The sequence below is a fragment of the Carassius carassius genome, chromosome 17 (assembly GCF_963082965.1).
Source record: "Carassius carassius chromosome 17, fCarCar2.1, whole genome shotgun sequence".
NCBI lineage: Eukaryota > Metazoa > Chordata > Actinopteri > Cypriniformes > Cyprinidae > Carassius > Carassius carassius.
The window spans coordinates 32,073,266-32,098,161 of NC_081771.1; the positions used below are offsets into that span (position 1 = coordinate 32,073,266).

The 24,896-nt window shown below is 35.9% G+C and overlaps 2 protein-coding genes across 2 annotated transcripts in view; one reads left to right on the plus strand and one right to left on the minus strand.

The window, feature by feature from the left end:
* Positions 1-243: 243 nt before the first annotated feature.
* Positions 244-14,760, plus strand: LOC132160634 (V-set and transmembrane domain-containing protein 2-like protein). The gene is made up of 4 exons (XM_059570270.1): positions 244-476; positions 13,148-13,314; positions 13,707-13,754; positions 14,240-14,760. The coding sequence occupies exons 1-4, from the start codon at positions 359-361 to the stop codon at positions 14,579-14,581; spliced, it is 675 nt and encodes a 224-aa protein (XP_059426253.1). The 5' UTR covers positions 244-358; the 3' UTR covers positions 14,582-14,760.
* Positions 14,761-18,570: 3,810 nt separating this feature from the next.
* The window catches only part of tgm2b (transglutaminase 2b), a 251,085-nt gene continuing 244,759 nt past the window's right edge, over positions 18,571-24,896 (minus strand). Inside the window, exons 9-14 of the mRNA XM_059497754.1 lie at positions 24,781-24,884; positions 23,551-23,790; positions 23,193-23,468; positions 22,120-22,280; positions 21,881-22,017; positions 18,571-19,104 (exon numbers count right to left, since the gene is read on the minus strand). Coding sequence (XP_059353737.1) covers positions 18,954-19,104; positions 21,881-22,017; positions 22,120-22,280; positions 23,193-23,468; positions 23,551-23,790; positions 24,781-24,884 — 1,069 coding nt within the window. The 3' untranslated portion in view covers positions 18,571-18,953. The remainder of the gene's footprint in view (positions 19,105-21,880; positions 22,018-22,119; positions 22,281-23,192; positions 23,469-23,550; positions 23,791-24,780; positions 24,885-24,896) is intronic.

Here is a 24,896-nt window from a genome sequence, read left to right on the forward strand (position 1 = left end):
GTGGTTGTGATTATAAATGATGACATCTGATCATCAGCGGGTGTACAACATGCTACGCCGTTAACTAAAAAGTCTGTGATCTTAACACAGTTAATAACTGTGTGCTTATTTTATATGGGCAATTTTAGACTGCGCATGTAGAAAGTGACTTTCACTGGATAGAGGGCAGGAACGGTTCGTGGATTACCTTTTATATATCGCTCCGCTTAAATGCTCGTTCAGCAGCCCGTGTCACACGCGCCCCTCCTCCGTGTGTGTTCCTCCGCCGCAGCTGCGCGGCAATTAGTGCGCTCCGGAGCGTGACGAACACAGACACCGACCGACGCTCAGTCAGGTGCCGCTTTACCGGCAGGATCTGATGAGCGATAGAGCACAAATGCGCTCGTTTGGAGAGATGCTGTGGATTATACACTCGGTGGGACTTTATGCCCAAATCAGCGGGAATTTGGCAGTGGACAATCACGTATCTGGAAACGGTAGGTGTGTGAGGAACGGAAATAAACGGAATGGCATGAGTTGAGTGTGGTGGGATGTCTCGAGCGAACATTTCTGAAATCATAAAGCAGCATGAACTGATTCAGAACGGCCACAATCCTGTCTGGGTATAAAACTAAGTTTTGATCTCCCCCTCACTTTTCTTTTCTTTTTCTTTTCTTTTCTTTTCTTTTCTTTTCTTTTCTTTTCTTTTCTTTTCTTTTCTTTATTTTTAATGAAGTGTTTAATTTAACATTAATAAACATTTGAGTTTGAAACCATTAGCTTAAGTAATGTTTATGAAAGTTAGGCTTCTTGGAAATTAAGTTTTTTAGGGGAGAAAAAGTTCCGATTTATATGATTAAAATGCTAATAACAGAAATAGCATTTTAAAGACAAGCCATGGTAACAAATACTGTTGTAAATAGCCTACAACCGAATACAGGACAGACAGGGGGAAAGTTGTCACATTATACATAACATAAGTTATCAGAGTATGTTCCTGTATTGAGTTAAAATGCCATTTACATATGCATGTGGCCTACTTAACACCAAATTAAAACAGCCTTAAGTATAATCATTTTTGTGAATTCAGTTTTTTAATCTAAAATCATAGCTGTAAGTGTAGAAAAAAGAAAACAGTGAATTTTGCGCTGCTCATATAGTTTCTTGACATGCTGATGCTTCAGTCGTGGTAACCAGTGTAGATACATTGGATATGGATTCCATTCTTCAAACAAACAGACAAGATTTAATCTCATGCTAAATGAAAGTGAAGGAATCCCCAGGGACTGGATAAACAAAGCCTAAGGATTTAAGCTGGTTAATGGAATTGTTAATTTTGTTGTCATTTTTGACTTGTGTAAAAACAGTTGGAAGTTATTTGTGGAGTAATTGTATAAGAGCACTTCTTTAGCCTTTTCCTGAAAACTTCTCGAGCTGTCATTTGTTTCCTCAATATCCTTGGAAATAGTTTCACAGTCATATCCAAGTTATTCTCTTGAGCAGAGCGGCTCAGGTTTACCTGTTGGGCTGTATATTTTTGTGCAAACATGAACTTTTCGTCTGCTTTGTTCTTCTGCATCGTGTGATTTAAGGCAGGATAAGCGGTTTCTGGTAGCCATGACATTTGAAATCACCAAAGGCCTCTATTCTGATAGCTCCGCCTTACAAATACACAAAGCAGGCAAAGATTAGTTCTGTGAAACAAAGCAAAATCGATGTTACACCATGTCTACACCAGACGTGAGCGGTGTGAACGCTCTATCCTCCGCATCATGAGTAGACACGCCCCTTTCTGCTGATTGGCTACAAGTTTGTTTTGCTATTCGGCCCGATTGAGTTTTCCAAAGCGTTTTTGAAAAAATAATAAGCAGAATAAGCAGAGTGGACTGCCATAATGCAAAACATTTACTGCAGGCTTCAACATGGCTGTGTTTACGATTAAATTTCAACAACAACAAAAAAATCGCATAGGCTATTTTCTTACGCTGTCAAAATTTTTTTTTCTAATATTCGTCGGATTTAAAATAAAAATCCACATTCGAATGCGCATTCGAATTTTAGGTGTGCATTACCCTGCCTTTAATGCTCTGTGGATTTTTGAGATGCTCTTGTGTCTTTGATCAATACAAATAAGTGCACTGTGCACGATCTGGGTATTGATTGGTTACCTTCAAACTCTCAGATTAGCACCAGCGTCCTCTCCACTGGGAGTCAATTAAAAGTTAAAGTTAATCCTGATATCTTGTGTTTTGTGAAGTGTACAGGCGGACTGAAGAGATTCATGTTCTGCATAAGGAAGTGTAGAAGCTGTATAGCAGACAATTGTGTTATACAGACAGAATTGTGAGATACAAACCCACAATTCTGAGTGAATATCATGCAATTGACATTCTGACTTCTTTTTCTCAGAATTATGAGGGAAAAAGTTGAAGGTAGTTCAATCTTTAAAAACATGTTTTGTTCAGTTAAAGAAAGAGAAAGATTAAGAAACAGCTGGAATATATCTGGAAAAAAGTAAGTTTTTGGTGCAGCGCTCAGACAAAATTCTGTTCAAACTAAAGTTAGAAAGTGATTTAGCCTTTCTTATTAAGGCCATCCTTAAAAATATTTTGGTTTGCAGTAACAATAAATAAAAAAAAAAAAAGGGTCGGTAGGTCGGTCTATATATTTTTTTTCAAGTTTCAATGTAAAAAAAGAAAGTACATTTTTGTGATGGTGATGACGTCGGTATGAATTGAAACAAATTAGCATATTGTGACGTCACTGACTGGGTCTTCAACCCGTGCCTTCAGGCGCATCATTGCAAACCTCATTTTGATGCAGGCTATATAGACCACAAGCAAATTTAAATCTTTGTCAAAAACATGTTTATTGCATGAATTTCAGGTGAGAAAAAAATGAGGTACTGTTTTACTTGCATCCACCGCTACGTATCAATGCAACCTACAAATGAGAGAACGTTTACTTTGCTTTCTTGGGTTGTCACTTTTGTGAAAAAAAATCCTGTTTGATTTGAGTGACGAGTGTTCATTGAATCGATTGTAAAATCGATTTTGCATGTCTAAAGTTTTATACGGCAAATAACACCAAATATAGGTAAATCCACGGACAACATGCAGGAGGAATATAAAGATTGGTAAATTGATATTGGTAAAGATATTGGTAAAGACCAATATTTCTCATGATTTATTGGCGTGAAGTTACGTGCACATTGACAAACAGGAGCGCAACATTTTCGAAAAACAATAAGCAGAGTGGACTGCCATAATGCAAAACATTTACTGCAGGCTTCAACATGGCTGTGTTTACGATTAAATTTCAACAACAACAAAAAAATCCCATAGGCGATTTTCTTAGGCTGTCAAAAAAATTTTTTTCGAATATTCGGCGGATTTAAAATAAAAATCCACATTCGAATGCGCATTCGAATTTTAGCTGTGCATTAAAGGGTTAGTTCACCCAGATAGCAAATTTATGTAATTAATAACTTACCCTCATTTCAAACCCGTGAGACCTCCGTTTATCTTTAGAACACAGTTTAAGATATTTTAGATTTAGTCCGAGAGCTCTCAGTCCCTCCATTGAAGCTGTGTGTACGGTATACTGTCCATGTCCAGAAAGGTAAGGAAAACATCATCAAAGTAGTCCATGTGACATCAGAGGGTCAGTTAGAGTTTTTTGAAGCATCGAAAATACAACCCGAATTCCGGAAAAGTTGGGACGTTTTTTAAATTTTAATAAAATGAAAACTAAAAGACTTTCAAATCACCAGAGCCAATATTTTATTCACAATAGAACATAGATAACATAGCAAATGTTTAAACTGAGAAAGTTTACAATTTTATGCACAAAATGAGCTCATTTCAATTTTGATTTCTGCTACAGGTCTCAAAATAGTTGGGACGGGGCATGTTTACCATGGTGTAGCATCTCCTTTTCTTTTCAAAACAGTTTGAAGACGTCTGGGCATTGAGGCTATGAGTTGCTGGAGTTTTGCTGTTGGAATTTGGTCCCATTCTTGCCTTATATAGATTTCCAGCTGCTGAAGAGTTCGTGGTCGTCTTTGACGTATTTTTCGTTTAATGATGCGCCAAATGTTCTCTATAGGTGAAAGATCTGGACTGCAGGCAGGCCAGGTTAGCACCCGGACTCTTCTACGACGAAGCCATGCTGTTGTTATAGCTGCAGTATGTGGTTTTGCATTGTCCTGCTGAAATAAACAAGGCCTTCCCTGAAATAGACGTTGTTTGGAGGGAAGCATATGTTGCTCTAAAACCTTTATATACCTTTCAGCATTCACAGAGCCTTCCAAAACATGCAAGCTGCCCATACCGTATGCACTTATGCACCCCCATACCATCAGAGATGCTGGCTTTTGAACTGAACGCTGATAACATGCTGGAAGGTCTCCCTCCTCTTTAGCCCGGAGGACACGGCGTCCGTGATTTCCAACAAGAATGTCAAATTTGGACTCGTCTGACCATAAAACACTATTCCACTTTGAAATAGTCCATTTTAAATGAGCCTTGGCCCACAGGACACGACGGCGCTTCTGGACCATGTTCACATATGACTTCCTTTTTGCATGATAGAGCTTTAGTTGGCATCTGCTGATGGCACGGCGGATTGTGTTTACCGACAGTGGTTTCTGAAAGTATTCCTGGGCCCATTTAGTAATGTCATTGACACAATCATGCCGATGAGTGATGCAGTGTCGTCTGAGAGCCCGAAGATCACGGGCATCCAATAAAGGTCTCCGGCCTTGTCCCTTACGCACAGAGATTTCTCCAGTTTCTCTGAATCGTTTGATGATGTTATGCACTGTAGATGATGAGATTTGCAAAGCCTTTGCAATTTGACGTTGAGGAACATTGTTTTTAAAGTTTTCCACAATTTTTTTAAGCAGTCTTTCACAGATTGGAGAGCCTCTGCCCATCTTTACTTCTGAGAGACTCTGCTTCTCTAAGACAAAGCTTTTATAGCTAATCATGTTACAGACCTGATATCAATTAACTTAATTAATCACTAGATGTTCTCCCAGCTGAATCTTTTCAAAACTGCTTGCTTTTTTAGCCATTTGTTGCCCCCCGTGCCAACTTTTTTGAGACCTGTAGCAGGCATTAAATTTTAAATGAGCTAATTAAGTGGATAAAAGTGTAAAATTTCTCAGTTTAAACATTTGCTACGTTATCTATGTTCTATTGTGAATAAAATATTGGCTCATGTGATTTGAAATTCCTTTAGTTTTCATTTTATTAAAATTTAAAAAACGTCCCAACTTTTCCGGAATTCGGGTTGTACATTTTGGTCCAAAAATAGCAAAAACGACGACTTTATTCAGCATTGTCTTCTCTTCCGTGTCTGTTGTGAGAGAGAGTTCAAAACAAAGCAGCTGGATATCCGGTTCGCGAACGAATCATTCAGTTCACCAAATCGAACTGAATCGTTTTAAACGGTTCGCATCTCTAATACGCTTTAATCCACAAATGACTTAAGCTGTTAACTTTTTTAATGTGGCTGACACTCCCTCTGAGTTCAAACAAACCAATATCCCGGAGTAATTCATTTACTCAAACAGTACTCACTGACTGAACTGCTGTGAAGAGAGAACTGAAGATGAACACCGAGCCGAGCCAGGTTGGTTTATTACTATAAACTTTTTTTAACAATTTGTTTACACTTTAAAAAAAATACTTTTTAATAAAATAAATAATAAAATATAATTTATAATAAGAAATAAAATACTGCTGCAAAGTTCTCCACTAAATAAAATACTATCAGTCTCAAACAATATCATATAATAAAATATAATGAAAAATATAAATAAATAACTATGATTACAGTGCAGCATTACCAATCCCAGCTTGTAGGTCTGCTCATATTTTAAAGAATATATAACTTTTCCAAAATGTAAAATGCAGCATTAACAGTTTCAGTTTTTCGACCTGCTCAGATTTCGTTATTGCGTTGGACCGATCGGAATTAAGAGCAAAGGTCTGTTTAAATGCTGACGGGAGCAGCGTTTGAATTACAATCGTTTTTTTCCTAGTTGTAGTGATGTTCACACTCGCGTGATGCCTTTTGAAAACCTTAGGATGGTGATACACTGGCATATTGCACCTGTCAAACATAGTCTATTTTGCCTTCACGGTGTCCTTTATCAGTAGGCTTTATATTTATGCTCAACATGAAGTATATCTATTGTTGTCGTGAAGACAAGATCCTGGTCTGTCTGCGGTCTCCCTCTATGTCACCTACAGGAGCAGCAGCGCGCCAGCGCCGTGTCAGGTACGATTCTGGTGTGTAAAAACACAGAAAACGCGAAGCAACTGACACGCAGCAGAAACGCCACGCTCACGCCAAGCAGCCAGTGTGTCACATGCCTTAGAATCAGCTGCAGGGCGGGATTTGCGCTGAACGCGGAGACTTCCGCCACTTAATATGTTCGTTTGGAAACACGAAAATGTGCCTATGTTCCGCAAACAAAATATTGCATTCAGTCATTCGGTACACACGTGCACCGTACCGAAAGCCCTGTACCGAAACGGTCCGGTACAAATACACGTACCGTTACACCCCTAGTGTTTAGTATATCCAGTACATTGAAACATGTCTGATGGGAGATTTTCTGTACAGAATTTGTCATCTCCTCATCCGCTGTGATTTCTCTCTTTGTCTCAGGTCAACGTGAGCTGGTTTAATAATATCTACAGGGGGGTTGTTCAGACATGGGGTCCAGCCGGGTTTGACCTCTGCTGTCTGTTTTTGTCTGTATATGGAGGTTTTCCTCCAGCTGAGATTAAACCAATCAACCCTTTGTTGAGGTGAGAAAGAACAAATATCATGCTGGTGTCAACAACTTCCTTATTTCTCCTTCATTATTTCTTACACACATTCAGGGGTAAGCATGTCGAGAATCGCTGTAGTAGGTAATGCTTGCATCTCTGCAGCTAGAGAGATCTGTGCATGAACTAGTGTTTATATGGTTTTTACTTTTACATTTTTATAGACATCTTATTAAAGCATTTATATAATAAAAATGAAGATTTGTGGTTATTACAATAAAACAAACAAAATGCCCTACAAAATCATAAAATGCATAATATACAGATGCATCATATTTACATTCGAATTTGAATTTGAATGTCTTTATTGTCATTGTACAGGTGTACAACAAAAAAATGTGTCTCCCTGTACAAAAAAAGTAAACGTGTACATGCATATCAAAACAGTGCATGGTAACAGATGATTGGTTAATTGCATTTGTTCGATTACACTTTCAATAAAACATTGCTGGTTTGTAAAAGGTGATTTATACATCAAACGGTGGATCATTTTGCAAAGCAGTTGGTAGCCAATTTTGCACAAAATTGCATTTTCATTCAAAGACCGCAAGCAGCAAGGCCGATTAGTCAATACAATGTTCAAGTAATTATAAAATACAAATTATACTTGCCAGCCACTGTACAGACTCAACTGCAGTGTTTAACCATGACTATGCTCACAATTTTGCTTAATATGTTAAGCATAGTAAGAAATGAAGCATTGCATGCATTTACCCTTTGGGTTGCAGTAATAGCAATTATGTGTAGAATAGTGTAGCCTTTAATTAATGGTTAAAAGGTATTTAATTTCACTGAATTAATCAAAAAAGTACAGTTATCGAATTCACAATTAACTTAATTTGACTGCACCAGCAGACAGTTAATTATTTTAGATGTAATTATTTTAGTGCATTTCCATGGAAACACATCTTCATGAAGAACGAACATTCCAAGAAACAAGTTTCCTGGGAAATCAGTCAGGGGAAGTGTACAGGATGATTTGTACAGCATTGGCAACACCTCCAGCTACTGTAGTATGTGGCGGTCGTATCTTGCTGCGGTTATGCTGCTCTGCTGGAAACCTCATAAAAACAGAAAAACTGGGAGCAGAGTACAAAGAATGAAAAGAAAGAAAAACACTCTGCAATCCACAAGGACACTGGAACCTGGAGGAAAACTCATCTACCAACAGACAGCAACCCAACAAGAGCGAGATGATGGAGTCTGTGTTACTGCTGGGCAGACAATAACACTGCAGCATTTTAAACTCTGGATAATTACCTTTATACCAACTGAATGGAGACTGTGCATATTAATGACCAGAGGAACTGAAGGATGCACAGACTTTCTCTCTCCAACAAAGAAAACAGATGGTCATGGTGTACATTCTCATTACAGAAACAAAGAGCAGAAATCAGGGAGTAATTACCAGGATGCAAAGGGAAAAGATGTTTATATGGTGTGTGTGTGTGTGTGTGTGTGTGTGTGTGTGGAGCTGATTGGATATAATGTTAATATGAAACATACTGTAGAGTACAGACCAAAATGGCTCAGTTGCACTACAAAACGATGATTATAAGAGTATATTTGGCAAGAAATTATAATTTTAGTCTTTCTTATTAAAAAACTGTACCTTTAATTTGATGTTAACTGCTGTTTCTTTTGGCACTTTACTAAATTCACCACCATTGTGTACATTTTCATAAAATGTGAGTCATTTGATTGATAATTTAATCGAAATACTTCCTGTAATTATTATTGTTGATGATATAAAAATCCACTAATTAATTTTGAAAAATAAAGCATTTTATTTTAATATAATGCCATATTATCAACATTTCTGCATACATTGCACAATTATTATTATAATTTTTTCAATGAATTAAAATATTAATATTCATTAGATTCAATCAGATTCAGATCAGTTTTATAATGTATGATTCTGTCTACTTCTATGCACATATATTGTGCAATGCAATACTAAATACAATGCAATGTACAGTTTGCACTGCAGTACATAAACTGACACAGTACTGACAGATTAAATAGATATGAAAGCAAATGTTTTTGCTTTCATAAAGATATGTTTTTGCTTTCATAAAGATATGTTTGACTTGATATGATGATCAATGAGAAAAGCTGGAGAAGATGAGACGGTGGATGAGAGCAGCTGTTGTGTTTATGCAGATTAAGTATGACTTTTGTTTACTGGTTGTGATTTGTGTTTGTTTGTGTACTAGTGCTGCATGGCTTCAAAATACTTTTCCATGCTTGAATCATAGATGTGGTATTTTGAGGTTTGTTGACTGCAATGCAGTTTTATATCCCTTCGCTAAATTATCAGAACATCTTCAAAGCTCTTCAAAGTTCTTTGATGCTCAAGGCAAGGCAAGGCAAGGCAAGGCAAGTTTATTTATATAGCACATTTCGTACACAATGGTAATTCAAAGTGCTTTACATAAAAGAAAGTAAAATAATCATGAAGAAAAATAATAACAAAAATAAAACAAGCAATTTTAAAACTTTTAAAATGATTAAAACATTTACTTAAAATGAATTTAAAAACAGTTAGAAAATGATTTTACATAAAAAAAAAACAGTGAAAATATAGTGCAATCATTTTCGGACATAGCACAGTGCTCATTCAATAAATGCACAGCTAAACAGATGGGTTTTGAGTCTAGATTTAAATGTGACTAGTGTTTTAGCACATCTGATCTCTTCTGGAAGCTGATTCCAACTGTGGGCAGCATACTAACTAAAGGCAGACTCCCCTTGTTTTGTGTGAACCCTTGGTATTTCTAACTGACTCGATCCTAATGATCTGAGTGCTCTGTTAGGTTTATATTCAGTGAGCATATCTGCAATATATTTCGGTCCTAGGTCATTTAGTGACTTATATACGAGTAAAAGTACTTTAAAATCAATCCTAAATGTAACTGGAAGCCAGTGTAAGGACCTGAGGACTAGTATGATATGCTCATATTTTCTGGTTCTAGTCAAAATCCTGGCAGCAGCGTTCTGGATGAGCTGCAGCTGTCTAATGGTCTTTTTGGGAAGGCCGGTGAGGAGCCCATTACAATAGTCCACCCTGCTGGTGATGAAGGCATGAACTAGTTTCTCCAAGTCTTGGCTGGAAACAAAACTTCTAATTCTTGCAATGTTTTTTAAATGATAGTATGCTGATTTAGTTACTGCTTTGACATGACTACTGAAACTAAGGTCTGTCTCCAGAATCACACCAAGATTCCTGACTTGATTTTTAGTTGTTTGACCCCTAGAGTCAAGGTATGCATTCACCTTGAGAACTTCATCTTTGTTTCCAAATGCAATGACTTCAGTTTTTTCCTTGTTTAACTGAAGAAAGTTCTGGCACATCCAACTATTAATTTCATCAATGCATTGGCAGAGGGAGTCAATGGGGCTCTAGTCATTTGGAGATAAGGCTAGGCAAATCTGGGTATCATCAGCATAGCTGTGATAGGCAATTTGGTTCTTTCTCATTATTTGACTTAGGGGAAGCATATACATGCTCAACAAGAGCGGTGCAAGAATTGAGCCTTGTGGGACTCCACATGTCATGGACATCCACTTAGACTTGTGCTCTCCTAGACTCACATAATAGCCTCTCCCTTCTAAGTATGACCTGAACCATTTGAGTACCATCCCAGAAAGCCCGACCCAGTTTTCCAGTCTCTCTAGTAGTATGTTATGATCGACAGTGTCAAACGCAGCACTGAGATCTAGCAATACCAGCACCGATATTTTGAGTCACAATTTAAGCGAATATCATTTATTATCTTAATGAGTGCTGTCTCTGTGCTGTGATGAGGTCGAAAACCAGATTGAAAATTGTCCAGGTATCCATTTGAGTTTAAGTATTTGTTCATCTGATTAAAAACTACCTTTTCTACAATTTTGCTTATAAAAGGAAGATTAGATATTGGTCTAAAATTGCTCAAAATGGTGTTATCAAGATTGCTCTTTTTCAGGAGGGGCTTAACAACTGCAGTTTTTAGGGAGTTGGGAAACGTCCCAGAAAGAAGTGAGGCGTTCACTACTTCTAAAAGATCTGCTTCTAAGCAGTTAAGCACACTTTTGAAAAAAGATGTGGGAAGTGTGTCAAGATAGCAGGTTGATGATTTTAGGTGCTGCACTATGTCTTCCAGAATTTTGCTATCACTTGTTTCAAAAGTAGACATAGTATCTTTTTGATATTGTGGCTGAATCTGTCTGACCTCTGCATTTCTTGAGGATGTGCTAATCGCCTTCCTGATATTGATGATCTTCTCAGAAAAGAAGGAAGCAAACTCATTGCATTTGCTGTCTGAGAGCATTTCACTGGGAATCTGACTCGGGGGGTTTGTCAGTCTCTCAACAGTGGCAAAAAGAGTACGAGTGTTATTTAAGTTACTGTTTATAAGGTTTGAGAAGAAATTTACTTGAGCGTTGAGCTCAAGTAAATGTAATAGACCTAGTTTAATTTTTTTCCCATTAGATATTTTTCATATTTTTATAGCACAGCATTTCCAAGCTAGATGCCCAAACCTTAATGTTCTTTAGATTTTTAAAGTGTTCTTTACACTAGAACATTTTTTTTTAAAGTCTTTTAAAAGTGCTGTCTGCTTTTTTTTTTACTGTACGAAACCATAACAATACTATGTTTGCAGATATTACATGCTATTTACATGTTTAAAAAAATCCACTTCTATGTGGAGAAAACTTTATTTTGGTCTGTGTGTCTCCGCCCAATGCCAATTTACCCAATAGTACTTAAACACCCCGGGTTGCCAGATTTTGGAAAACACAACATATTCCAGTCGTGGAAGCCGCAAACAAACTGTGTCAGAGATCACAGATTCTACACAACCTAAAAAACATCAGCATCCATCTAAAAGGTTCTGTGACTAGAGGAATTAAAAGATAAATCAACTCAACAAAAAGGCTTGTCACCTTTTGCTGTCAGTTGTGCTTTTTCCCTTTGCGTGACTTCAATCTGTCAACCCACGTGAGCCTTGAGTCTTAGGAAGGTGGGAGAAAGTTTTTCATTTCAACCGCTAGCTGTCAATATTACATACTGAACTAACAATGGTTCTTCTATGGCATCACTGCAAAACCCCCCTGGAACGTTTAATTTTAACAGTGTAGGCTTTTATTTATTTATTTATTTTTAAATCAAATCATATGTTGTCAATTATTGCGTTATTATTCTTTTAATATTTTTTTTATGTCTACCTAGATGTTTTGTATGATTGTGCAAAACTCCAAAACTCACCTGAAGTACAATTACAAGAGTACATTGTCAATTTATAACGACTTGTTTTCATGTGGTTCCTACAGTAGCTCAAAATTTCAGTGAGAAATAAATATCAGAAATGAATGAAGACATGGACAGTGTTAGTTTGTAGAAGCAGTTTCTTAGGAGAACATTTTAGTCCCTTCAGGCAATCGGCAGACACACAGACTCTGTGTGTGTTTTATAGCAGTGAATTAATTATATTGTTTGTCCTCAGATGTGTGTGCTTAATTATCTCCAGTCCTTTTATGATTAATTTGTTTTCCTGAGCATTGGACTGTCAGACCTTTAAATAAACATACACACAATACTGAAAGTATCTGTGTGAAGAGATTAAAGGATTACTCCACCCCAAAATGAAAATTTTGTCATTAATCTCATATCTCCATGTCGTTCCAAACCTGTAAAAGCTTTGTTCGTCTTTGAAACACAATTTAAGATATTTTGGATAAAAACCGGGAGGCTTGTGAATGTCCCATAGACTGCCAAGTAACTTACACTGTCAAGGTCCAGAAAAGTATGAAAAGCATCATCAGAATACTCTACCTGCCATCAGTGCCGAGCTACAAGGATGTGCTGTTTTCTTTCAAATCAAAGCATAAATATACAGAGAAGCGCATCCTTAATTGTGGCTCGACTGACACAGAAAAGATTAGGCAGACTTTTGACAAAGGAATTGTTTTCTAAGTGTACAAAAGGTATTCTCTCGCTTTATAACATTATGATTGAACCACTGTTGGCAGATGGACTATTCTAACGATGCTTTTCATACTTTTCTGGACTTGACAGCGTAACTTACTTGGCAGTCTATGGGACAGTCACAAGCCTCCCCGTTTTCATCCAAACTATCTTAAATTGTTTTTGTAAGATGAACAAAGCTTTTTCAGGTTTGGAACGACATGGGCGTATGTGATTAATGACAAAATTTAAATTTTGGGGTGGAGTATCACTTTAATGGAAGTAGTTGCTGTTAAGAGCAGGATGACTAATGGCTAGTAAAATGCATATAGTGTCAAGTGTAGTTTTTAAAATCTCTGTTTCTCTTCAGCTCTTTTCACTGAGGTTCCTCAGGACGTGGTCTCTCAGGCTGGAGATGATGTGGAGATGGCCTGCTCCTTCAGAGGCACTAGTTCCTCCTCCGTCTCTTTGGAGATCCAGTGGTGGTACACCAGACACAGCAGAGAGGGGGCGGAGCAACCAGCATGGTCAACCAATCAGGAAAGCCTCTTTTTATTTTGTCTGACATTTTTTCTGTGACCTTATTTTATATATACAAACAGTTTGATATATTTGGACACAGGCACAAATTGTATTATTTTAGCTGTTGACCAAAACATATTAAAGTTAGAGTTATATAATGAATATGGGCTTAAAGTGCGCACTCTGAGCTTCAATTTGAGGACAATTTGGAGGAAAGGTTAAAGAAATACTGCTCTTCAATTTAATCTTGTTTGTTTCATGTTTATTCTATTCTGGTGCCATATAGGATTTATGAATTCAAAAATAATGAAAATGTGTTAGTATACAAATATATATGGAGATAACTGTCTGTGTATGCATAAATAGATAGTTAAAGAAAAAAAAAATATTTTTTTATTGTGTGTCTACAGGTGGTTTCACAGGAAAACACACCAAAGGGAGCGACTAAAATAAGTGTGAGTTTTGCATTTTGAAATGTCTCTTAATTTGACTAAATGAAAGTGCTTAATGGTCGGGGTTACATATGCATCATCTTCTGACACTTCACATTCACATCAGCACGTTCTGATCAAACAAAGACTTGTTCGTGCTATTTTCATGTTCACATTAGTCACTTTAGCTTATTCTTTTAATATTCATTTTTTAGTAATTCTGCAGCAATTTAATCATCTCATTAATTCTTATTCATGTTTATGACAACAACAAACAAAAGTGCAACTAATTACAAAATATAGACCGTAAGGGTATTTCATGTTTCTGTATTTTCATTATATTCATTAATTTTACTTAATTGTAAGAGAATGTTGCTCTAAACATGCTTCTTCAGTAGATGTACTCATTTTAATTGGTGCACATACACATGATTGTAATTAGCTTCCAAGGACTTGCTTTGTTGGTCGAATGTTCTTGTTCAGTAACCATATTTTGTGTTTGTTTTAAGGTGGTAAAAGTGGTTGGCAGCAACATCTCCCATAAGCTTCGTCTGTCTAGTGTCAGACCATCAGACGAGGGAACGTACGAGTGTCGAGTCACTGACTTCAGTGAAAGCCGAGCCCAACGGCACAGAGTTCAGGCGTATCTGCAGGTACAGCCAGACGTCCTGAGTCCCGTCCACAACAGAGACCAGAAGAACGAAGAGGAGAAGAAGACATCAGAACTGAACGCAGGTCCTGAAGATCATCAGAAGAGCCACCATAAGAGAGAAGAAGAGCAGAGACCGCAGCAAGAGGATCATCATCAGCTCCATCAGGGGAACAAGACAAACACGGGAATGAAACACTAATCAGAGAGCACAGATTTGAAGACAGAGTGACTGTACTGCTGAAAACTGCACAAGAGAAGAGATGCGTCTTGATAAAACTATAAACAGTCCTAATGTTACGAACCGTATCCTGACATAAGTTGTCCACATAATTAGTCTCAACATTAGTTTTATAGCAAACTGAAATTGTTCTGATTTGTGTTCTATTAAAAGGAACCAGGAATATGTCGATTTAAAGAGATAGTTTGCCTAAAAGTGATTAAAACTTTTTTTTTAATTGAACCTACTCACCTTTAGATCCATTTCAGTTTGCTAGTCATCTTAAAAACACTAGGCATTCAGCAAAACTTTTTTTTTTCTTTGTGTTGGATGTCAGTATAAAATGTTTTCCGGCTAGACCTCTTGGTTTTTCTTGTCATGTGGTCATCGTAAGCAGAGGAGAAGTATTGAATGCATAAAACGAGAGGTGATTATTAATGACTGAGAAGAAACAAAGAGGGGGAATTTAGCTGTGGGCAGAGAGTGAATGTTAATTTATTCATTGGAAAGAAAGGACAGACAAGGACTGAATGTAATATAGGCTATTGTTTATGTTGGTGATGTTTACCTTTACCGATCTATACTCCTACACACTTTATTTGTGTGATTTTCATTTGTTTAGCTTGTATCATGACAAAAATTTGTTGTGCACGAGATGTTAAATGGCTGGTGTGTGTGTGTGTGTGTGTGTGTGTGAGAGAGAGAGAGAGAGAGAGAGAGAGAGAGAGAGAGTGTTTTATAAGACTTTGCAATAGAGCTACATTTCTAAATGTGCGTTTCCATTAATGTTGAACAGATGTTCTGCAGTTTTCTGATGTTAAAGTGATTTTAATGATGCATCTTCTGTATATGTGCTTTATTCTGCTTTAATGTTCTGTATGGAAGCAGATGTTTAATTTATGTAACTTTATTGAATTTCTGAAGATATTGTCACTTGTTTCAAATAAAAAAGTTATATAAACCTATTAAAAATAATTGCAAACTTTCTACATGTGTAGAATGATCAAGGTTCTCAAATCTTGACTGACTGTGTTGTGTTAAAAATATGATGCATGTCTGTTTTCGATGCATGTATCTCGTGTGTTTTATGTTAAGTCTGTCACATCAGGCTTCTTTGAACATGTGCATGATGCAACACCGCCACCCTCAGGATAGATCTATAATCTTCAGATTCATATTTAGATGATCCCTTTCCTAAAAATCATCGTTCATTTCAAATAAAGGTAGTTAATGAGCAATATCAACGTCCCAGTTTGTAACAAGTTCAAACTGGTGCGTTAAGTTTTGCAGACTGACCAAGAAAAAAACATGAATATTTATCACTTTTTGAATTAGCGCCAAATGGCATGGCTCTGTTTCAGTGCAATTATGTTATTTCTGTTTTGTATGGCTGTGGAATTAATTTGGTTGTGCCATGCATATTATTGTTGTGTTTGAGGGAATTAATGGACCCTTACCAAAAATAAGTTTATTCAAGTGTGCTATTAGTATACTTCTTTTAAACTAAAAAATAGGAAAGTATTCTTTTAGTTTACTTTTTATGTACTCCTCAGAAATATACTTAAAATTATATTTAAGTATACTTGACTTATACTTACAAAAAAAGTATATTTAAAAATAAAGTATATTAAATATATTTGAGCTATACTCCTAGAATCTGTGTTTTCATTATTATACGGTAGAGGGCGCTAGTACACATCTTCTGCACAGAATTTACAAAAAATAAACACAAGTGAAGAAGAAAAAAAGAAACAACAGATACTAACACATGTAACACGATCATCTGACATGAAACAGCATAAAAACTGTAACGTTGTGGAATAAAATGTTGACAGATAAAGAGGTTATAATTACAGTCAAGCTTTGGGGTGTTAATAGACTCCATCTACGTTTTGATTATCATTCTGAATCCAATTCATAGTCTTTTTTCAGCTTTTTGTTCAAAATGTTATTTCTTTATTTTTCATTAAACTTCACACATTAAAAACGAATGCATGGAGCTAGAATAAAATGTTTTTGTTTACAACATAGTAGTAGACTAGACTAGTAGTTTACTGACACTAAACTTCAAAGTGTACAAAGTATTTAATTAGTAAACTATCAGTATACCTATAAGTAGAAACTACAAACATAGAGGTAAACTAGTTGTGTACTCAAAGTTTGCTACTGATATACTTAAAGTATCCTTAAAAGTATACTTTTATATACTAGAAAGTGGGCCAATTTAGTCCCATGAAGTATTGAAACAGTACACGTACAGTATACTACTAGAACACTGATAATTGTATACTTATAAAGTATATATAAAAATTTGAACTTTACTTGAGTATACTTAATAAAATAAACTTGAAGTATACTACTTTTTGGAAAGGGGAGTTTTTTGAAACTAATTATATATCACGATTAATCGAATCCAATTTAAAAGTTTTTCTTTACACAATATATGTGTATACTGTTCATATTTATTGTGTATATATAAATACAAACACGTGCATGTATACATTTATGAAAAAATACATATATAAATATATTTATATATAATATAAAAGATAAGAATATAAATATATAAATGTATATGCATGTAAATATTTTCAAAATATATACTGTATGTGTGTGTGTTTATATATACATAATACACAGTACATAATCATAAATAGTATTATGTAAATAACAACTTTTATTTTGGATGTGATTAATCGTCTGACAGCACTAAAACTAACATGTTCAGGAGCAGGGGTTGAGCAGGTGACTTTATATACTGTAATTTCTTATTTTGGATTAAGATAATTTCTCCCTTTGACCGACAGAGGGCAGTATTCACTGTTCACGCCAAATAAAGTTAATTTGGATCGTTCACCATAAAACTGAAATTCTGTTAGTAATTACTCTCCATCACGTGTTTTAAGCCCAGATACACAAACCACAACCTACATCAATGACAATGGATTTGTTTACTAAAGACTGATTTATGATTAAAGCTTTTTAATGCATTTAGGTAGGCTATAAGGTAAATGTTCATTAACTGCCAGCTTGTAGAATGAAAGAACCTCTTTGGAATGTTTATGCATTGAAATACATACATAGATACGTACATAGAATTACATGAAATAACTTGTCACTTGGTCACGTTACCATTGCTTGGTGAATTTTAGAAATAAAATCATTCCAATAGGATTCTAAAGAAACTTTTTTTTCCTTATAAGAAACATTTTGTGGGATGGAAATGTTGAAGGATGCTTCTGAGAGGAACAATGTCATTTCAGCATTTCAGCATTTCAGAACAATGTCTGTGATTGAGGAGATGTTGAACATCTAGAGAGGAATTCTGTTGAGAAACACAGGCCTGAGGCAAGACATCATCGTCTGTGTTTTCACCTGTCCAAAGCCTGAAGTTCATTCACTTTAGTATTTTATTGTAAAATAAATACACATATGACTCATCTATCTGTAGTACTTCTGTTGTATTTACATTAGAAAATACAGAAAGGAGTTCATTTATTACCCGTTGTGAAACAACAATAAAGGTAATGATGCCAAATGTCTGATTTGACTTTAATACTGTAAATGTTTATGTCCTATAGCAACCGTGTTTGGGAAAGGAGCATGTGATCAGTAACTGTTTCCTGTACACTGCATCTGCACTTCCTGTACTGGCAAATGAATAGTCAATGTGCTTGATCTGCTAAGGTTTATGTTGAAAACAGCATTCTGGATGCCATTTGAAGTAAATCAAACAAGTGCAGGGTATTAAATGATAGAATAAAAAATACTGTGGATGTTACTTATGGGGTCTTGATCCTAAAAAAAGTAATAGGGCACCCACTTAATAATATAATTACATTTTCTTGATTAATGTGAACAAATTTATGTTGCGTTTGACAATTTACACTTCAAGTATCACTAATTCAAACTCGATTCTTCATGATGTGAGCCCTTTAAAATGAAACAGGCTAAAAACACTCCATTCAAGATTATAGCATAAATGATTTTTAATGAAAAAGTCACAGCTGAATATAAAGATATATGAAGCAAAAACTTAAAAATGGCATATAAATGTTTACTCTCTCTCTTCTAAAAATCACATTAAATTGCTGTCTTCCATGCATTCTTGTCATTCTGGTGTTTTTACAGCATGATATTTCCCACAGTGCAATGTGGCTCCAAACACATCAAGGACACTTAAAATTGAAAAGATGTCTTGAAATTTCGTATTGCATACTGTGTGTTGTGCTTAAACATATACGTACAGCTGCAGAAGCTTGACTTTTCACATTCTTAGTTTATAAAAGATAACTTAATACTCTGTGAATACTGACAAGTACATGGAAAAACAGACGATTCACATTCCGTTCGCTCATTTCCCGATGATAACGTTCTTGTATCCTCTAACGTGGCCCAGCTTGTCGCTGTCAAAATCCACCACGAGTTTGCGCAGGCCGGACTGAGTGGGAGTGAAGTAGATTTTGACTTTGGCCTCCTGCCCGGGTTCGATGGGTGAATCCAGTCTGAGACGGATAAATATTTACACATTAGACACTACACAGATTTCATTCTTTTCATATTCCTTGTCTGAATAGTGTTCATTCGAATATAAACTAACAGACACTAGAAAAGAACAGTATCCTCACTGTTTAATGTGCAGTCAGTATTAGAGACCACACACAAAATAATCTGGGAATAATGTTAAAAAGAAACAGTGTGATGATAATAAAGTATTATAGTGAAATAAATGCTTCATACTGTGTTACTTGGTTTCTAAACCTTTTTAAGTGTACATATGACTATGTACATATGACTAATTAGTAATATTAACCTAACCTTAACCTTATCCTTAAATGTAGTTAATATTTATTACTGTTATCAATATCCGTCTGTATCAGCTTTTTAAAATTAGTTCACATAAGTACACTAAAACAAATTGTTGACACAACACATTTGTTTTTGCTCCCATTTGTCATGAGCTGAACTTAAAATATCTAAGACTTTTTCTATGTACATAAAAAGCCTATTTCTCTATAATATTTTTCACAAATCTGTCTAAATCTGTGTTAGTGAGCACTTCTCCTCTTCTGAGATAATCCATCCACCTCACAGGTGTGGTATATCAAGATGCTGATTAGACGGCATGATTATATGACTGGCCACAATAAAAGGCCACTCTGAAAGCTGGATAAATGAGCTTTCCATTTATGTAAGGTTTGTTAGGATAAGACAAAATTTGGTCGAGATACATGTACGATTATTTGAAAATCTGGAATCTGAGGGTGCAAAAAAATCGAAATATTGAGAAAAGCATCATTAAAGTTGTTCAAATGAAGTTCTTAGCAATGCATATTACTATTTCCGGTAGGAAATTTGCTAAATATCTTCATGGAACATGATCTTAAAGGCACAATATGTAATTTTTCTGATTTAAAAATAGCAGATATCACTATATCTATGTTATATATTTTTTTTTGTTGTGTACTTACATTATCCCGACAGTTTCCACGAACTTTAAAATCCGGAGAAAATTATAGTTTAATTAGAAGACACGGCACGTTTCTTTATTTCCGTTTTGTCGCCCGTCTATGGCGTCATATAAACTTTGACCCCTCTAGTTTATCTAACTTCCTGCGGAACCGCCAAATACAAAGGTGAACCAAAGCAAAGACGAGACGAAGAAGAAAAAGTAGTAGCTAGCCTTGGTCGAGACTATTATATTTTATATTTATATTGTTTATATTCGTATTTATACCTCAATCAATAACTTAGTTATGGATCATGATTATGCTTTGCCTGCACGTTCTGTGAAGCGCAAACGTACGGGTGAAATAAATGACCTGAGAAGGTTTTGGGACAAGAGAACAAACAAGACACGGATAAATATTGGAGTTGCATTTCCAAGATAGAGAGAGCTTCATGACCAGCTGAAACTACAGAGAGATGTTTGCATTCTAATAAACAGGTATGCATCCATTCAGCTAACTAACGTTATATCTATCCGTATATTTTGTGAAACGATGATGTCTTGTGTAAAACGCAGACGGACTAGCTCTCATGTAGAGTATAATGTAAATCTACATGTGTTCTATATCTAGCTGGATAAAGTAGCTTCAAATGCAGTTCCCTATCTTGTTCGATATCATAGTATAAACGTAGCCTAATTATAATTATTAACGAAAGGCAACCGTGTTTTTTTTAACATATATTACTACTAGCTAGATGGAATATTGATTTGATAGGGGTCTGATAATTCATATATCTCTCCGTTCGAAAATACGTGATTGTCAAAATACTAAGGCTGGTGACACACTGGCTGCGTGGCGTCTCTGCTGCGTGCCAGAAGCGCGGCGCGCGGCTGCTCCTGTAGGTGACATAGAGGGAGACCGCCGACAGACCAGGCTCTTGTCTTCATGACAACAATTTCTATACTTCATGTTGAACATAAATATAAAGCCTACTGATAAAGGACACCGTCAACAGTATTGACGGCAAAATAGACTTATGTTTGACAGGTGCAATATTTGAAAATCGATAATTATTTATTTATTTTTTAAATTACATTTGTATCTGAATTTATGTCAACCTATAGACTTTCAAACATCAAAATGTCATGAATTAATATGTATTTGTGTACAAAATTACATATAAACATATTTTCCTATTATATTTTGCATGGAAACGCTTCCAACACGCGTGCGTGTCGCGTGAAAAATAGGCGTCGGTTCTATTTCTAGCAAGCACGCGTTTTCCGCGTGGCTCGAGTCTGCAAGCTCTAATCTATTAACATGGGAGCCGAATTAAAAACTGACACGCCACGCAGCTGAGACGCTTGCGCCACGCATCCAGTGTGTCGCCAGCCTCAGTTAAAATGAGTGAGGAATGTGGGGAGCGACAGAGCGCGTGTTCCAATGAACAACAACTCCCATGAGCCTACGCTCTTTCCCGACGTCATCAAAGTACGTCTCATGTTATTGTTTTGATTGAGTGACCCCTGGTGGCCAAAAATTCCATACTGCACGTTTAACTTAATATCCTAATGATTTTTGGCCTAAAAGACTAATCGATAATGTTGACCCATACAATGTATTGCTACAAATATACCCCAGTGACTTAAGACTGGTTTTGTGCTCCAGGGTCACATATTACTCAGTATTTCCTTGGGTTAGTACACTGTAAGTGCACTAAAGAATCAAGTGCAACCAGTTACAGTGCATTTTGTGTTTCGATAGTGCATTTTTTCATGTGATATCTCATAACGTGCACACAAGTCTGGTTCTACAGTTTTTGAGTTCTTACTTCTCGGTGATGCTGCTGCCGCCGGTGAGGTTTGCGCCCTCGATGGTGAAGCAGCAGCCTTGTAAGGTTTCTGGCAGCGGGTTCTGTAGGGTGAGCTCCGCCGCCAGCTTACGCTTCTCTTTGGGTTCTCCCAGAATCTGGAACGACACGCATACATCAGCATGCCTCTGACAGTGCGTACATGAGAGGGTTGTGATGTCCACTTGTGATCACTGTTACAGTGGTTAATTTGGTCGTACCCTGATTTTGATCTTGGGTTCGTCCAGCACTACGTCACGCATGGCCAGGACGGCTTCCTTTGTGCTGTGGTCGATCAGCAGAGCGCCCAGACGGATGAGATTGTCCTCCGTTAGATTATTACAGTATTTACTGTAGTTCAGCCTCAGAGGAACCTTCCTCTCTAAAACAAACACACAACACAGTGAAGATACACACTATACAATCTGCAGAACACAAGGCATCTACACAATTTATAGTATCATAAATAATATTAAATATCAGTTGAGTATCGATTATGTTCTGTCTTATTATTAAATATATTAAAAAGGTTAATTAATAATAATAATTAAATAAATGAGAATTAGGAATAATAGTATTATTAATACTACCAATTATTAATAAATAATATTAAATGCCTTGTGTGTGTTATATATAAGTTTGGCTCTAAAATAATAACAAGAAGAATAAATGTATTAGTTATTGCAAAAAATAATATTAATTAAAGCACGTAAACAATTTATATATGAAAACTTCAGATGCAAAAACCTCCAGTCCATCTGAGATTTCTTCTTGTAAATGTTTTACATTATATTAACATTTATGCATTTAGCCAACACGTTTATTTAAAGTGACTTACAGTGCATTTAAGCTATACATTTTTTAGTTTTCTGTATAAATATAAATATAAATATAAATATAAATATAAATATAAATATAAATATAAATAAATATAATATATAATATAATATATATTTTTTTATAAATTTATTTTTATAAAAATCTCAGATTTAACTAACATTATTATTAGTAATATATTATTACTACTGCTATTAATAAATCTAATTTGATTATTTTCCTTTTAAAATAACTTTTATTAAAAATCGGCATTGTCACTCTAGGCACAATGAATTTACTTTAGCAAAAAAAATACTCCATGCATGTGCAAAAATGTATGTGCATGCTTGGCCAATGCAATGCTAGCGTGCCGTCTTGTTTTACATACTCTGGTTGAAGCAACCAAAGCGCTGTACTTAAGGATGCCGAAATACTTTTTTCAAATATCTGTGCACAAAATGTAGTTCTGGCCGCTCACCTCCTCCAGGCGCCAGCTCCACATTGAGCAGGTCTTTAAAGCCGCACTCGCGACCGATCACGCCGTTATACGACACGGCACGAGATGCAAACACCAGACGACACTTCTTATTCTCCTCTGTGTTATTGCTCACTATTGCAAAGACGTCAAAGTCACAGCCCTTCCTGATGCCCGTTGACAGCTTGATGGTGATTTGCAGCCCAGGATTGCCTTTCTCCTGAACCAGCTTGTTCTGGTGGTTTGCTTTCTCGAAAACTTGCCTCTCCTCCGCAGAACCTGCAAGAGGTCATCGCGAAATCAACCTCGTCTTCAAGTGCGTGGATGTAGGAAGGAAGTGCACTTGTTTGAGTGTTCCTACCTTCGGGATATTTGTACAGGTGTGTGATGTCTTCTCTATCATCTCGGCCTACGCTCTTGGTGCTGATCTTCTGCCCTACTTTTTGGTCATTGACAATCTTCCTTATGCTCCCATCGTTATATTTCAGCATGTGCACTAAGTCTGCATTCACCTCCGCGAACACAAAGGGAGCGTCGTATTTAAAGGTGAGCTCGCCCTCTTTTATCGCCCGCACAGGAACCGGCCCGCAGCAGAACACGCCTGAGAGACAGAAACACACACCTCAGCCAAGAGAATATCTGTTCTTATAAAGATTTTAGATCTTGTAAGTTTTGGTAACCTGTACTGTACTTTCAATGGAGGGACAGAAACCTCTAAGGTTTTGTTCAAAAAAGATTCACCAATTTTTTGGGGTTGTCATGAGGATTATTAAAAGAGAAACACTTCTAAAAAATATTGTGACTTAGTATTTTTGTCTTGTTTTCCAGGAAAAATATCTAAACATTCTTAGATCAAGATACATTAACTTGAGAAGCAAAATTACAGCAATTAACTTTTTTTTTTTCCTTTTTTTTTTTTTGTTTTGAGTTTTTGCTTAGAACAAGATATCTGGAAAAACCCTGGCAATAGTGTAAGAGAGAAATTAGTGTATTGGCATTTTTTTTTCTTGTTTTAAGCATAAACTCACTTAATTTTGATAGTTTCAGAAAATTAGACTTAGCTTCTCAAGTGAGTTTCAAGTAATGATTTAAAATAAAAAAAAATTATATTTGTACAAAAATACTAATAAACAGTGAACTAAAACTGAAACTAAAACAAAAAAAAACATTTTTGTGACTAGAAATAAAATAAAAGGTAACAATGCATTATTTAACATTTTAATTAAAACAACTAGACCTAAACATAAAATAAAAATTTATAAAACTATATAGACATTTAAAAAAAACTACAAAAAAACAACAACAACACAACTTCTAAACGTTAAAATATAATCTGTAAATATAAATAAAACATTTATAAATTAAACATTATTTAAAATATTAATATTAATAAATGCATATGTATTATGCAATGATCCATATATATATATATATATATATATATACACTATTTCAGTGATACTATAATATCACTGGTAAGAAAATCTTTTTTTGCACTGCAGAATTTTCATTTTTAGGTGAACTATCCCTTTAAGCTTAGGATGTTTGATTTGCTGTAGCTATGACAGAAAGAAAAGAGGGCTCTGCACACCTTCACTTTTCTCCTGCGGCGTCGGGTCACTCGTCTGCCAGCCATCAAACCCCGGAGGGAGATCGGGTCGCGTCATCCAGCTCTCCACCCAGCAGTGGTAGTTCCTACAGCAGAGA

Excerpts from the sequence above, each read along its gene's own strand:
- LOC132160634 (XM_059570270.1), top strand. The coding sequence starts at position 359 with ATGAGCGATAGAGCACAAATGCGCTCGTTTGGAGAGATGCTGTGGATT. Across the intron at positions 477-13,147 it reads CAATCACGTATCTGGAAACG|CTCTTTTCACTGAGGTTCCT; the intron begins GTAGGTGTGTGA and ends GTTTCTCTTCAG. Across the intron at positions 13,755-14,239 it reads AGGGAGCGACTAAAATAAGT|GTGGTAAAAGTGGTTGGCAG; the intron begins GTGAGTTTTGCA and ends GTTTGTTTTAAG.